At 45.9% G+C, this 15,256-nt stretch overlaps 1 protein-coding gene across 1 annotated transcript in view; it reads left to right on the top strand.

The window, feature by feature from the left end:
• Positions 1-15,256, top strand: part of LOC138672581 (interferon-induced GTP-binding protein Mx-like) — a 66,147-nt gene that overhangs the window by 21,889 nt on the left and 29,002 nt on the right. Inside the window, exon 8 of the mRNA XM_069760710.1 lies at positions 12,894-12,936. Within this exon, the coding sequence (XP_069616811.1) occupies positions 12,894-12,936 (43 nt within the window). The remainder of the gene's footprint in view (positions 1-12,893; positions 12,937-15,256) is intronic.

A 15,256-nucleotide genomic window follows, 5' to 3' on the forward strand; every position in this document is an offset into this window, starting at 1 on the left:
GAAAGCTCTTCACAATGCTTGGAGGTCTCCACCCTAAGTCTAACACCCAAAGATTGTATGCCAACAGAAAGGAGGGTGGTCGAGGCTTGATAAGCATCCAAGCAACCATCACAGATGAAGCAAGGAGTATCCAGGAATACATCAGAAAAATGGCACCAAAAGATGAGATGCTGAGAGAAAGCCTAAGGCAACAACAGATCTGGAAGGAAGAGCAGGAACATGAAGCGCCATGGCAAGACAAGCCGCTGCATGGGATGTACCATTGACAGATAATGGAGGTGGCTGACATGGAGAAATCCTACCAATGGCTGAAGAAAGCTGGACTCTGAGACAGCATAGAGGCACTAATCATAGCAGCACAAGAGCAAGCACTAAGTACCAGATTCAGAGAAGCAGGAATCTACCACACAAGACAAGACCCAATGTGCAGACCAGTCAAAGAAACCTCAGAAACCGTCCAACACATAGTGGCAGGATGCAAAATGCAAGCAGGAACAGCATATACCGAACACCACAACCAAGTAGCGGGAATTGTATACAGGAACATTTGTACGGCATATGGGCTCAGTCCCCCTAAGTCCAAGTGGAAGACCCCAGAGAAAGTGGTGGAGAATGAAAGACTAAAATCCTGTGGGAGTTCAAGATAAGCAGGTGTTGGCTAACCAACCAGACATTGTGATAGTAGAGAAGGACCAGAAGACAGCAATGATAATAGATGTGGCAGTACCAAGTGAAAGCAAGATCAGAAAGAAGGATCATGAGAAGCTGGAGCAATACCAGGGCTTCAAAGGAGAACACGAGCAGAAGTGGAAGGTGAAGGCAACAGTGATTCCAATGGTGATAGGAGCATTTGGAGCAGTGACACCTAAGTTGGAAGAATGGCTACAACAGATCCCAGGAGCAACATCTGAGGTCTGTACAGATAAGCGCAATGCTGGGAACTAAGATTCTGCTCAGAACTCTCAAACTTCCAGGCCTCTGGTAGAGGACCCGAGAATGAGAAAGGACAAAAAAAGACCACCCACATTGGGGGTGAGAAGGAAGATTGTATATTTTATATATATATATTTATATATATATATATATATATATATACAAACATTTCCATCCGCTATGTAAAAAGACACATATGCATGTTTTTCTCAATATCTGACATGGAATCAGAATAAACCTTTCCCCTTTTAGGTCAATTAGTTTTACCAGAAGTATTAATGTTTGCCAAATGCCAGAATAATGAGAGAGGGAATGTTTTAAGGCGTTTTTATTTCTTACTGCAAAGTCAAAAGTTTACATGATTTCATGTCAGATATTGAGAAAAACATGTATATGTGTCATTATATATAGGTATGGAAACGACTGGTTTCAACTGTATGTGTGTATATATATATATATATATATATATATATATATATATATATATATATATATATAATCTGTACCTCTCTCTCTGTTTAGGAATTAAATAGTCCTTATTCTGTCCCTGGGGCCTGTGGCTGCAAATATGTCTCTGTGAGATGATGAATCTCTTCACCTTACTTACAATTGGCGACGTTCGCAGATAGCTTAACTCAGCTGCCGGCACACATGTTATGAAGAATCCAGAAGAGACTTTGATTTCTTTAAGAATTCTTGTTGAATGCATAAACAGCAGCAGCAGCAAGTAAAAAAGACTTTCTTTGAGACAAGCTAAAAGCACATGTGCCTCTAATGAAGCCAAGATGGAGACTGAGACACAGGGAGAAGAAGAAGGAAGTGACATGACACCCAGCAGAGGGAGACAGGGAGACAGAAGGGACAAACTTGATGGAAAGGGAGGATTTCAGCTATGCAAAACACAGGAACACATAGCAACAATAAACAATATGAGAACTGCAATACAGCATGTAAAGTGTACAGGACAGTCTGTAAAATGTCTCATTCATGGGACATAACACTCCCCGTCTGAAATCTTTAGACTTCACAATTCTTATGATATCCTCTGGGGATGTCACTGTAGACCTGAAAAACAAAAGGAAAATAAGCATACAAGTAATAACAACAACAGTGGTAGTCCAATTGGCATGGTCCAATCTTCAGTTGAGGCATGAAGTCCTAAACAGCGGAATAGTCCAAGTCCAAACGTAAACCCATCTTCAGATTGGGGAAGCTGCAACGTGCAAACACTTCCACCAACCCAACAATCCGCTGGAGAAAGTTCAAAGGTTCGAATGTTCCAACACAGCTGGAGGAATATATGGCAGTAGGCTCCCTGCTGTGAGCTGTGTCCATAAGCAACGACTTTATGTGATGCCCTCCTTTGGTAAAAGTAGCACAAGCTCAGTGACTGGATGAAACAAAATAGGAGTTGAACCGCCCTTCGTAAACTTGACTTCTACCTTACGGATCTTCCCGTCATTGCTTGGTGTAACCTTGGTGATAAGACCCATTGGTCAGTCGTTTCGATGAGCTTCCTTATCCTTAAGGAGGACGAGGTCTCCCTCTTGGAGATTAGGTTTTGCAGTCTGCCATTTGTGATGGCTTTGGAGCAAGTGCAGGTATTCAGTTTTCCAGCGGTGCCAAAAGACATTGGACAAGTGTTGTACCTGTTTCCACTGACGTCTGTAAATGTCCCCGTCCACAAACTTCCCTGGAGGGATTGCGGCAGCTCCAACCTTCTGAGTAAGAAGTGTAGCAGGAGTAAGGATCATTGGTGCATCAGGGTCTGAGGTTACTGGCACCAATGGTCTTGCGTTTATCACAGCAGACACTTCAGCCAGGAAGGTAACCAACACTTCATGAGTGAGGGGTAACTTGTGATCCAGCAACATCGAATCTAGGATACTTTGAGCAATGCCTATCATACATTCCCAGGATCCTCCCATATACAAGGAATGTGGAGGGTCGAACACCCAAGTACACCCATTGTCAGTCAAAAAGTTGTCCAACTGTAGTTCTTTGCATGCTCCCACAAAGTTAGTGCCACAGTCAGATCTGAGTTGCTTGTCAGGTCCCCGGATAGAAAAGAATCTTCTGAGGGCATTGATGAAACAAGAGGAATCCATGGATTCTATTACCTCAATGTGAACTGCTCGGATGCTAAGACAGGTGAACAGCACGGCCCACCGCTTACTGTTTGCAGCTCCACCACGGGTCCTTCTTGTAACAACCAACCATGGGCCGAAAACATCTATGCCGACATACGAGAATGGCTGGTCTGTGTTTAGCAGGTCCGCTGGAAGATTTTCCATTTGTTGATGTTGCTGTTTTTCTCTTAATTTTTGACATTTAATGCATTTATGGAGCACTGAGGAGACGCATCTCTTCATCCCCACGATCCATAGGCCAGCGAACCTTATAGCGCCTTCGGTAAACTGTCTCCCTTGGTGCTGCACTCATGAAAGTGACAGACCAACAGCGTGGCAATGTAGTGCCAACCCGGGATGATGATAGGATTCTGCTCCTTATCACATAGGTCAGTCTTCTCTATATGACCACCCACCTTTAACAATCCATGATGATCGATCACTGGGTTCAATTCAAACAGAGAACTGTTCTTAGACAGGCTAGTACCCCTTGTGATACTGTCAATCTCGTGACCATATTCTTCTTGTTGCACACATCGGATGATGAATTGCTTGGCATGTCTGACATCAGCAACGGTAGGGTGTCCTCTACACATATGCCAGCCACAACACTTTGATGTCTTGTTACTGGCAAACGAATGGTTGATGTGAATTAGACGATGCTATGGCCCGCACGACAGCTGTCCATCTTGAGAAGTGTCAAAGCGGAGAGATCTCCGTTCCAATTTTGGCATCACAGAAGTGTAGTGAGTAGAAATGATTGGCCTGATCTCTTTGTCAGACTCTGGTTCCACCAGCTCATAAATGTTGTTGAACTCCCTTGAACTGGAATCCTCGTACAAAATCCTTGGAGGTGACACCCACATGTTGTCATTGAGTTTAGACGCGGCGGTGAGTCTCGTCCCTCAGTCGGCTGGATTCATGTCAGTAGGGACGTAGTGCCACTGGTCAGGGGTAGAAAAGCTTCTGATACGCTCTACTCTATTGCTGACGTAGACATAAAATTGTTTTGTTTGGTTGTAGATGTAACCAAGTACCACTTTACTGTCTGAGTAGAAGGTAAATGAATCAATAGCAATGTCCATTTCGTCCTTTATAGCTTCAGCTAACTCCACTGCCAGAACGGCGGCACCAAGTTTGAGTCTTGGAACAGAGTGAGCAGGTATCGGGGTTAGTTTTGCCTTACTGAGGATGCACAATGCACCTTGTTATCTTTTGCCAAGGTCTTCAGGTAGGCTACAGCAGCTATAGCCTCTGTAGAAGCGTCGGAGAAAATGTGGACTTCTCTTCTAATGGTGGCTGAAAGGGTGCCTGGGGAATAACAACGTGGGACTTGGAAATGCTCTAAAGGTACCGTCACACTTAGCGACGCTGCAGCGATACTGACAACGATCCGGATCGCTGCAGCGTCGCTGTTTGGTCGCTGGAGAGCTGTCACACAGACCGCTCTCCAGCGACCAACGATCCCGAGGTCCCCGGTAACCAGGGTAAACATCGGGTAACTAAGCGCAGGGCCGCGCTTAGTAACCCGATGTTTACCCTGGTTACCAGCGTAAAAAAACAAACAGTACATACTTACATTCAGCTGTCTGTCCCTTGCTGTCTGCTTCCTGCACTGACTGCTGGCCATAAAGTGAAAGCAGAGCACAGCCACAGCGGTGAGTCACCGCTGTGTGACTCACCGCTGTGCTGTGCTTTCACTTTCACTTTACGGCCAGCAGTCAGTGCAGGAAGCAGACGGCAAGGGACAGACAGCTGAATGTAAGTATGTACTGTTTGTTTTTTTACGCTGGTAACCAGGGTAAACATCGGGTTACTAAGCGCGGCCCTGCGCTTAGTTACCCGATGTTTACCCTGGTTACCAGTGAAGACATCGCTGAATCGGTGTCACACACGCCGATTCAGCGATGTCTGCGGGGAGTCCAGCGACCAAATAAAGTTCTGGACTTTCTTCCCCGACCAGTGACAGCACAGCAGGGGCCTGATCGCTGCTGCCTGTCACACTGGACGATATCGCTAGCGAGGACGCTGCAACGTCACGGATCGCTAGCGATATCGTCTAGTGTGACGGTACCTTAAGACCTTCAGAGACTTCTTCCACGCCTCCCACCTTTGTTGTTTCTGGGATGGTAGCGGAGTGTTTTAATCCATACTCTCGGCGGTCAACTGTCTCAACAGTATCTTGCCTTGAATGGTGATGAGTGCGATAAACCCGAGAGGATCATAGATGCTGTTCACAACAGATAGGACTCCTCATTTAGTGAAAGGTTTATCAAGCTGACACCTGGAAAGTGAACGTATCCTGCTTAATATCCCAAAGCAGACCGAGGCTGCGTTGCATGGGAGGAACGTCAGAACCCAGAACAAGATCCCTTACACCAGCAGCGTGATCCTCAGATGGAAATGCTTTCATTACCTTTTCACTGTTGGAGATGATCTTGTGGAGTCTAAGGTTTGCTGTTGACAGCATTTCCTGAGTCCTAGAGAGCAGATCGATTGTCTCTTCACTTATGGGAAGAGACTTAAGCCCATCGTCTACTTAGAAGTTTCTTTCCACAAATAGACGAGCATCAGACCCATATTCTCTCTCACCTTCCTGTGCTCTCCGTCTTAATAGATCCATAGATGGCCACTGCAGGCGAGGGGCTGTTCCCGAAGACATGCATCTTCATCCTGTAGTCTATGACCTTGTTATGGACATCGTTGTCTTTGTGCCATAGGAATCTGAGGTAGTTTCTGCTGTCTTTTCTCACGATAAAACTGAAACATTTGTTGAATGTCGGCCATCACTGCGACAGGTTCTTGCCTGAAGCGAATAAGTACTCCTATAAGGCTGTTGTTTAGATTAGGCCCAGTGGTGAGCAGGCTATTTAGGGAGATGCCTTCATACTGAGCACTGGAGTCAAACACCACTCTAATTTGGTCGGGTTTGCGAGGATGGTAGACACCAAAGGATGGGAGATACCAGCATTCTTCACCTTCTTTTAGCGGGGGTGCGGGTTCTGCATGACCTCTGTCGAAGATATTCTGCATGAAGTCGACAAAATATTTTTCCATCTCTGGCCTTCTCTTTAAGGTGCGTTTTAGGGATGAAAACCTTGCCGCTGCTTGTTGTAGATTATTAGGTAGTCTTATTCTTGGAGAACGTGCTACCCAGCTATTTGAATCGTCTTGGGCGAATTCCTTTCCCATAATCTTTACGAACTCTTTATCCTCCCTTGCAGGTGCTAGCTGGTTGTCTTCTCTTGTAGAGTTAAAAACTGTTGACCCGAGGTCATCATTGTGGGACAGGAATGTGTTCGTGTCGTCAGAGGTTTCTTTCTTCCACTTGTTATTGCTTATCTTCTCTTTCACCCAGTAATGATGTGGGCATGGTTGAAAGTAAGTGTTGCGACCATTTGGTAGGACGTGAGTCTTAAATGAGGAAATCCTCGTGGGTCTCTTCATCTTTCCTATACAGACATCGCCTATGATAACCCAGCCTAGGTCAAAGCGTTGAGCAAATGGAGCGTCGTGTGGCCCGTTGATTTGCTGACGTACCTTGTGTAGTCGCAGAATGTCTCTGCCAAGCAAGATCAGAATGTTTGCGCTGTTGTCGAGAGCTGGAATCTTGCCTGCCAAAGTCCTTAGATGAGGGTCATGGAGTGCAGTCTCTGGAGTTGGGATTTCCTCTCTGTTGGACGGTATCTGGTTGCATTCGACCAGACTGGGTAAGGGTACCTCCACATTGTTCTCAAGAGAAGACACCATGAGTCCAATGGCTCTTCTCCCAGAAGCCTCTGTAACACTGCTGCAGGTGCCCAGGGTGTTGGGGTGAGAGTTTCCCTTTAAGTCAAACATATCAAAGAGTTCTGACCTTGCAAGTGACCGGTTGCTCTGATCATCCAGGATCACATACACACTTGCGGTTTTCTCTGGTCGACCCATGGGAAACACATTCACAAGGCATATCTTCGCACACAACTTGTTCCAGAGGCCTTCTCTGCAGACTTCTGTGCATGAAGAAGATATTGTGATAGAACCAACTGTTTGAACAGCAGCCTCCCCGCCTTGCCTCGTGGTGGGGGGAGGCGTAGGCTATGCATCCCTGTCTCCCTCTGCTGGGTGTCATGTCACTTCCTTCTTCTTCTCCCTGTGTCTCAGTCTCCATCTTGGCTTCATTAGAGGCACATGTGCTTTCAGCTTGTCTCAAAGAAAGTATTTTTTACCTGCTGCTGCTGCTGTTTATGCATTCAACAAGAATTCTTAAAGAAATCAAAGTCTCTTCTGGATTCTTCATAACATGTGTGCCGGCAGCTGTTAAGCTATCTGCGAACGTCGCCAATTGTAAGTAAGGTGAAGAGATCCAGCATCTCACAGAGCCATATTTGCAGCCACAGGCCCCAGGGACAGAATAATAAAAAAGACTTACCAGATTCATCTGTAAAGCCACCAACAGCTTCCATAAAGCTACAGAACTTCCTGCAGAGCATCCGCTCTCAGCATTTAAGAGACTATACAGCTCCCCTTCTCCCTGTGAATCAGGATGGCTGTAGGAATGACTATACTCTCTCTGCCAGACCCATTGTTAGAGGAAGAGTGCATAGAACTTGATCCACCATCTAGTGAGAAGGCTAGACATTCCACAAAGCCCACAAGGAAAGTAAGGGAGAACCTAGAATCCAATACACATGATCTTCTCTGTGCCATAGCAGAGCAATGGCAAAAACTGCTGAGTCACATAGCCTGTTTCAGCCTGCTTCTCTCAAACGACCACCAGAGGGAACCCTTGCACAACTGTGTTCAGATTATCAAGTGTATGCAGAAATTGCAGCTCAGTGCTCCTCTGTGTTAGAGACTTAACCCGCCAGTTCCCTGCAAAGAGCTGCAAGCTTTCCAACAACTTAACTCTGAGAGAGAAAGCATGGTGTCATGCCGTAAACGGCGATAAAGGGGCAGGACATCGTACTGGAACCCGCACCTTTCCTTACCACTTAAATGGGGCCCTGGCTTTCCCTTATCTCGGGGGTACCTATGATGGTTAGGAGGCCCGAGCCGCCAGCATATCCCTGTCTCCTGTGAAGGAGGGCCCCCTCTCCCCCCAAAGGAGGTGAACTGCTCCAGTGTATAAATACAACAAATAACAGGGTATACAGACAAGGTAACTAAAAGTCTCAAACTCACCAAATGCTCACACAACCACAGAGGAAACAGAGAAGGGAAGAGAAGGAATAAACTTAGGAAGGAAAACAGGTTTAACATGCAACCAAAACTGCAGACACCAATCTCTGTAAATAAACCTCCAACACCAACACTACGCTCCTTCAACCTCCAAGCCAGGCAGTAGAACTGATCACTGACACTAGCTGAAGTCAGAACAGGGTCTATATAGAGGATCAGATTACAAAATCCACTTCAGCTGAGAGACCCAGCTCTCAGCAACTTAGCAATAAGGGATGGATGGAGCGCTTGCAAATGCTCCTCACTGTCACACTCCAAACACTTAATAGATATTTTACAGTCCTTAGCAAGGCGTTCAGTAGAAGCGCAGCACCTGTAACATATGCTAAAGTTCTTCAGAAGCTCTTTGCGTTCCTGAATTGGTTTCTTTCTGAAGCTGATGCACTTCTTTAAGGGGTGAGGTTTCTTGTGAATGGGACACATACGATTAGGATTCTCAACCTTCTCACCTTTGTTGCTCTTATCTTGTGATAATGTAGGTGTGGGAAGAACATCAGTCTTCTTGACTGACATTGGAGCTCGGCGGTTCCTGTAGTTAAGACGTGGACTATCGTGTTTAGGAGATGAAACCGCGTCGCTATGTTCTTCATAGGAAAAACTTGGATCAGTCTTACACTCTGCAATATTTTCGATGAACTTGCAGAAGTAGGAAAAAGGAGGGAAGGAGACTTGGTTTTCCCTTTTGTATTTTGATTCAAGCATGGCCCACTTATTTTGGATATTGGACGGCAGCTTGGAAACTATTGGGGTTACCCCATGAGCAGTGTCCAGGTAGCTGAGGCCAGGCAGGTACGGGTCTGCTTTGGCCAACTGAAACTCTAACAGAAGGTTGCTGAGCTCTTGGAACCTTGTACTGTTCTTACTAGATACCATTGGAAATTCCTCTAGTCACTTGAACAGGGCCTTTTCTATTGCCTCAGGACTGCCATAGCTTCTTTCTAGCCTGTTCCATGCAGCGGTGAGACCCACGATAGGATTACTGATGTAGACGGATTTAAGTCTCTTGACCCGATCTGTGGATTGTGCCCCAAGCCACCTGATTAGCAGGTCTAGCTCTTCAGTGGTGGTAATGCTGAGGTCACTGATTGTGGTTTTAAAGGTACACTTCCAACCCCTGTAGTTGCCAGGTTTATCGTCAATCTTTGTAAGACTGGTCTTAGTTAGATCACGCCGAATTATGTACCTTGCAAAGCCAGTCATCTCAGCATTCTCCAATTTTGGACTGTTGCTGGCTGGGTAGCATTGTTCATACAGTCTGTGCTTTGACCTGGGAATGCAGGAACATATGGGGCAGCATAGGCGTTTAGTCCATTAACTGGCTTAATGAGCTTAGTTTCTGCCACACATGGGACTGGAATTGTGTGACTGACCGGAGTGTGGTGACATGCCTGCATATTGGCCTGCACGTATGTTTGTGTATAAGACTTGGTACAGGCAGGTTTCTGGTACATTCCGGTGCACAGAGGAGGATCAGGATGCAGGGTTGGCAGCGTATTGTACTGACCTTGGGTGCAGGATGCGGGCAAACACTCTGTGTCCTGTTATCTCAGGGGAGCATCTGTGCAGTCAGGAAGGATTGCAGGAGCAGGGGGAGCGCTGTATTGGCTTTGTACATAGTCTCTAGTACGTGTAAAGAGGGTCTTCAGTATCAAAATCACTTAAACTAACACTGTCTCTTTGGCTCCCACTGATGGCTTGTTCCAGGACCTTTAACCTTGCCATGTCTGCGGCGTGTTCGCATGCCTTCTCTAGGGCCTCTATTTCTGCCTTTTTTTTCTTCTCTAGGGCCTCTATTTCTGCCTTTCTTTCCTTCTCTACGGCCTCTATTTCCATCTCAGTTTTCTTTTGAGCGAAGGCAGCTTGTGTTTTAGTTGCCTCAGCTTCTGCACGTGCTCTTACGAGCTGTTCGCTGAGGGTTGAGGATTTTGAAGAGCATGACTTAGATGATCGCTTTGACTGTCTGGCTGAGCCGGAAATACAAGATGACATTTTGGCTATTAGCGCAAATCTTGCCTCTGTCTTGACTTTTATATCACGCACCATGTGTCACAGGGCTACCGTGACAGAGAGGTTCCAGAAAACCGCAGCACTCTGGGCCTCGTTCACACACAGTGAACAGAAGCTCTTCACCTGTATTCTGACCTAGCTGCTTTGTGCCAGCAGTGCAGGAGTTAACCTTATTGCTAAGTTGCTGAGAGCTGGGTCTCTCAGCTGAAGTGGATTTTGTAATCTGATCCTCTATATAGACCCTGTTCTGACTTCAGCTAGTGTCAGTGATCAGTTCTACTGCCTGGCTTGGAGGTTGAAGGAGCGTAGTGTTGGTGTTGGAGGTTTATTTACAGAGATTGGTGTCTGCAGTTTTGGTTGCATGTTAAACCTGTTTTCCTTCCTAAGTTTATTCCTTCTCTTCCCTTCTCTGTTTCCTCTGTGGTTGTGTGAGCATTTGGTGAGTTTGAGACTTTTAGTTACCTTGTCTGTATACCCTGTTATTTGTTGTATTTATACACTGGAGCAGTTCACCTCCTTTGGGGGGAGAGGGGGCCCCTGATAGGGCCTTCACAGGAGACAGGGATATGCTGGCGGCTCGGGCCTCCTAACCATCATAGGTACCCCCGAGATAAGGGAAAGCCAGGGCCCCATTTAAGTGGTAGGGAAAGGTGCGGGTTCCAGTACGCTGTCCTGCCCCTTTATCGCCGTTTACGGCATGACACCATGCTTTCTCTCTCAAAGTTAAGTTGTTGGAAAGCTTGCAGCTCTTTGCAGGGAACTGGCGGGTTAAGTCTCTAACACAGAGGAGCACTGAGCTGCAATTTCTGCATACACTTGATAATCTGAACACAGTTGTGCAAGGGTTCCCTCTGGTGGTCGTTCGAGAGAAGCAGGCTGAGACAGGCTGTATATGTGATTCAGCAGTTTTTGCCATTGCTCTGCTATGGCACAGAGAAGATCATGTGTATTGGATTCTAGATTCTCCCTTACTTTCCTTGTGGGCTTTGTGGAACGTCTAGCCTTCTCACTAGATGGTGGATCAAGTTCTATGCACTCTTCCTCTAACAATGGGCCTGGCAGAGAGAGTATAGACATTCCTACAGCCATCCTGATTCACAGGGAGAAGGGGGGCTGTATAGTCTCTTATATGCTGAGAGCGGATGCTCTGCAGGAAGTTCTGTAGCTTTATAGAAGCTGTTGGTGGCTTTACAGATGAATCTGGTAAGTCTTTTTTACTATTCTGTCCCCAGGGCCTGTGGCTGCAAATATGGCTCTGTGAGATGCTGAATCTCTTCACCTTACTTACAATTGGCGACGTTCGCAGATAGCTTAACTCAGCTGCCGGCACACATGTTCTGAAGAATCCAGAGGATACTTTGATTTCTTTAAGAATTCTTGTTGAATGCATAAACATCAGCAGCAGCAGGTTAAAGGGAACCTGTCACCCCGTTTTTTCAGATTGAGATAAAAATACTGTTAAATAGGGCCTGCGCAGATGGAGATCGCGGCGGCCATTTTCCCAAAGCCGAGTTTGCATCTCGGCTTCAGGAAAATGGCCGCCGCAATCTCCATCTGCGCACTCGCGGCATCCCGCGGCCATTTTCCTGAAGCCCCGTGCAGCAGAGCACTCCATCTGCGCACACGCGGCCTCAGGAAGATGGCCGCCCCCACCGATGACAAGGGTAATAGCGCAGATCGCGCGCTTTTTCTTCACCTGCGCGCAGTGGATTCGGAACTTGGACATGCGCACACCACTACGCCACCAACGGAAAGCTGGAGAAGAAACAGCGATGTCACCACGCCCACCTGACCTGACCAGCCTGATTGACAGGCGAAAACGGCGACTTTGGTAATGTATTTCGCAGCATAGGTGGGGAATCAGGGTACACTACATACACTATTGTAACGCACAGCGCAGGCCCTATTTAACAGTATTTTTATCTCAATCTGAAAAAACGGGGTGACAGGTTCCCTTTAAGAAGATTTTCTTTGAGACAAGCTGAAAGCACATGTGCCTCTAATGAAGCCAAGATGGAGACTGAGACACAGGGAGAAGAAGAAGGAAGTGACATGACACCCAGCAGAGGGAGACAGAAGGGACAAACTTGATGGAAAGGGAGGATTTCAGAGGAACACATAGCAACAATAAACAATATGAGAACTGCAATACAGCATGTAAAATGTACAGGACAGTCTGTAAAATGTCTCAATCATGGGACATAACAGTCCTGGTGAATTAGTAATATTTGTTTATGGAAATACTGTACTATGTTACATATTGAAGAAGAATTATATATGGGCACCCCTGCTATGACCTCCTACTTAGACAAAGAGATAAAAGATACTTACCTATAGCCACCACTAGGAGGAGCTTAACAGCTTACCGCATACACATTCATTATGCAGCATATTGTAGAATCCCCCTAGTGGTGACTGCAGGAGGAAAAAGTTTTCACATCTCAGTCTGTCACTATGGAGGGTGATATGAAACTTTGCACAAAAATTATCTCAGACTGCTAGAAGATTTAAAATAAATAAATAAAGTGAAATTAATGTACTCACTTTAACGCTAATAACCCTTAGAGTGTAGTAAAATGTCTTCTTTTATACACATATTTCCAGATTAAAAAGATAATAAGAAACTACATAACGAAACAAGAGACCATTAACCCCTTAATCCCATATGACGTACTATCCCGTCCAGGTGACCTGGGACTTAATTCCCATGGACGGGATAGTACGTCATATGCGATCGGCCGCGCTCACGGGGGGAGCGCGGCCGATCGCGGCCGGGTGTCAGCTGCCTATCGCAGCTGACATCCGGCACTATGTGCCAGGAGCGGTCACGGACCGCTCCCGGCACATTAACCCCCGGCACACCGCGATCAAAGATGATCGCGGTGTGCCGGCGGTGCAGGGAAGCATCGCGCAGGGAGGGGGCTCCCTGCGGGCTTCCCTGAGACGATCGGTACACGGTGATGTGCTCACCGTGTACCGAGCGTCTTCTCCCTGCAGTCCCCGGATCCAAAATGGCCGCCGGGCTGCATCCGGGTCCTGCAGGGAGCACTTCCGGGTCAGGATCAGGCTGCAGCTGCAGCTCTAATCCTGCCCGGCTGTATGTTAGATCACCGATCTAACAGAGTGCTGTGCACACTGTCAGATCGGTGATCTGTGATGTCCCCCCCTGGGACAAAGTGAAAAAGTAAAAAAAAAAATTTCCACACTTGTAAAAAAAAAAATAAAAAAAAAATTCCTAAATAAAGCAGAAAAAAAAAAAATATTATTCCCATAAATACATTTCTTTACATAAAAAAAAAACAAAAAAACAATAAAAGTACACATATTTAGTATCGCCGCGTCCGTAACGACCCGACCTATAAAACTGGCCCACTAGTTAACCCCTTCAGTGAACACCGTAAGAAAAAAAAAAAAAAAACGAGCCAAAAAACAACGCTTTATTATCATAACGCTGAACAAAGAGTGGAATAACACGCGATCAAAAAGACAGATATAAATAACCATGTTACCTCTGAAAACGTCATCTTGTCCCGCAAAAAACGAGCCGCCATATAGCATCATAACCAAAAAAATAAAAAAGTTATAGTCCTCTGAATAAAGCGATGCCAAAATAATTATTTTTTCTATAAAATAGCTTTTATCGTATAAAAGCGCCAAAACATAAAAAAAATGATATAAATGAGGTGTCGCTGTAATCGTACTGACCCGAAGAATAAAACTGCTTCATCAATTTTACCAAACGCGGAACGGTATAAACGCCTCCCCCAAAAGAAATTCATGAATAGCTGGTTTTTGGTCATTCTGCCTCACAAAAAAATCGGAATAAAAAGCGATCAAAAACTGTCACGTGTCCGAAAATGTAACCGATAAAAACGTCAACTCGTCCCGCAAAAAACAAGACCTCACATGACTCTGTGGACCAAAATATGGAAAAATTATAGGTCTCAAAATGTGGAGACGCAAAAACTTTTTTGCTATAAAAAGCGTCTTTTAGTGTGTGACGGCTGCCAATCATAAAAATCCGCTAAAAAACTCGCTATAAAAGTAAATCAAACCCCCCTTCATCACCCCCTTAGTTAGGCTAGGTTCACATTGCGTTAATGGGTTAACGCTAACGGACAGCGTTGCACGGCGAAAATGTCACAATTAACGCCGTGCAACGGGTCCGTTAGCACAACCATTGACAGCAATGTGATTTTCAGGTGTAGCGCATCGCTAGAGCGTGCCATTTTCGGCTCGCGCTAGCAAGGTGCCATTCTTTTGTGGCGCGCCTCAGACGCTGCTTGCAGCGTCCGCGGCGCGCCCGAGGTCCGATCCCCGATCTTCCAGAGCGGGGACGTTAACGCGACCACTAAACACGACACCTAAAAAGACATTGTGTTAGCGCAATCCGCTAGTGCTAAACGGATTTCCCTAACGCAATGTGAACCTAGCCTTAGGGAAAAATAATAAAATTAAAAAAAATGTATTTATTTCCATTTTCCGGTTAGGGTTAGGGTTAGGGTTAGGGCTAGGGTTGGGGCTAGGGTTAGGGTTTGGATTACATTTACGGTTGGGATTAGGGTTGGGATTAGAATTAGGGGTGTGTCTGGGTTAGGTGTGTGGTTAGGGTTACAGTTGGGATTAGGGTTAGTGGTGCGTTTGGATTAGGGTTTCATTTATAATTGGGGGGTTTCCACTGTTTAGACACATCAGGGGCTCTCCAAACGCGACATGGCGTCCGATCTCAATTCCAGCCAATTCTGCATTGAAAAAGTAAAACAGTGCTCCTTCACTTCCGAGCTCTCCCGTGCGCCCAAACAGGGGTTTACCCCAACATATGGGGTATCAGCGTACTCGAGACAAATTGGACAACAACTTTTTGGGTCCAAGTTCTCTTGTTATCCTTGGGAAAATAAAAATTTGGGGGGCTAAAAATCATTTTTGTGGGAAAAAAAAGGATTTTTATTTTCACGGCTCTGCGTTGT

This window comes from Ranitomeya imitator, chromosome 3 (assembly GCF_032444005.1).
Source record: "Ranitomeya imitator isolate aRanImi1 chromosome 3, aRanImi1.pri, whole genome shotgun sequence".
NCBI classification, from domain to species: domain Eukaryota; kingdom Metazoa; phylum Chordata; class Amphibia; order Anura; family Dendrobatidae; genus Ranitomeya; species Ranitomeya imitator.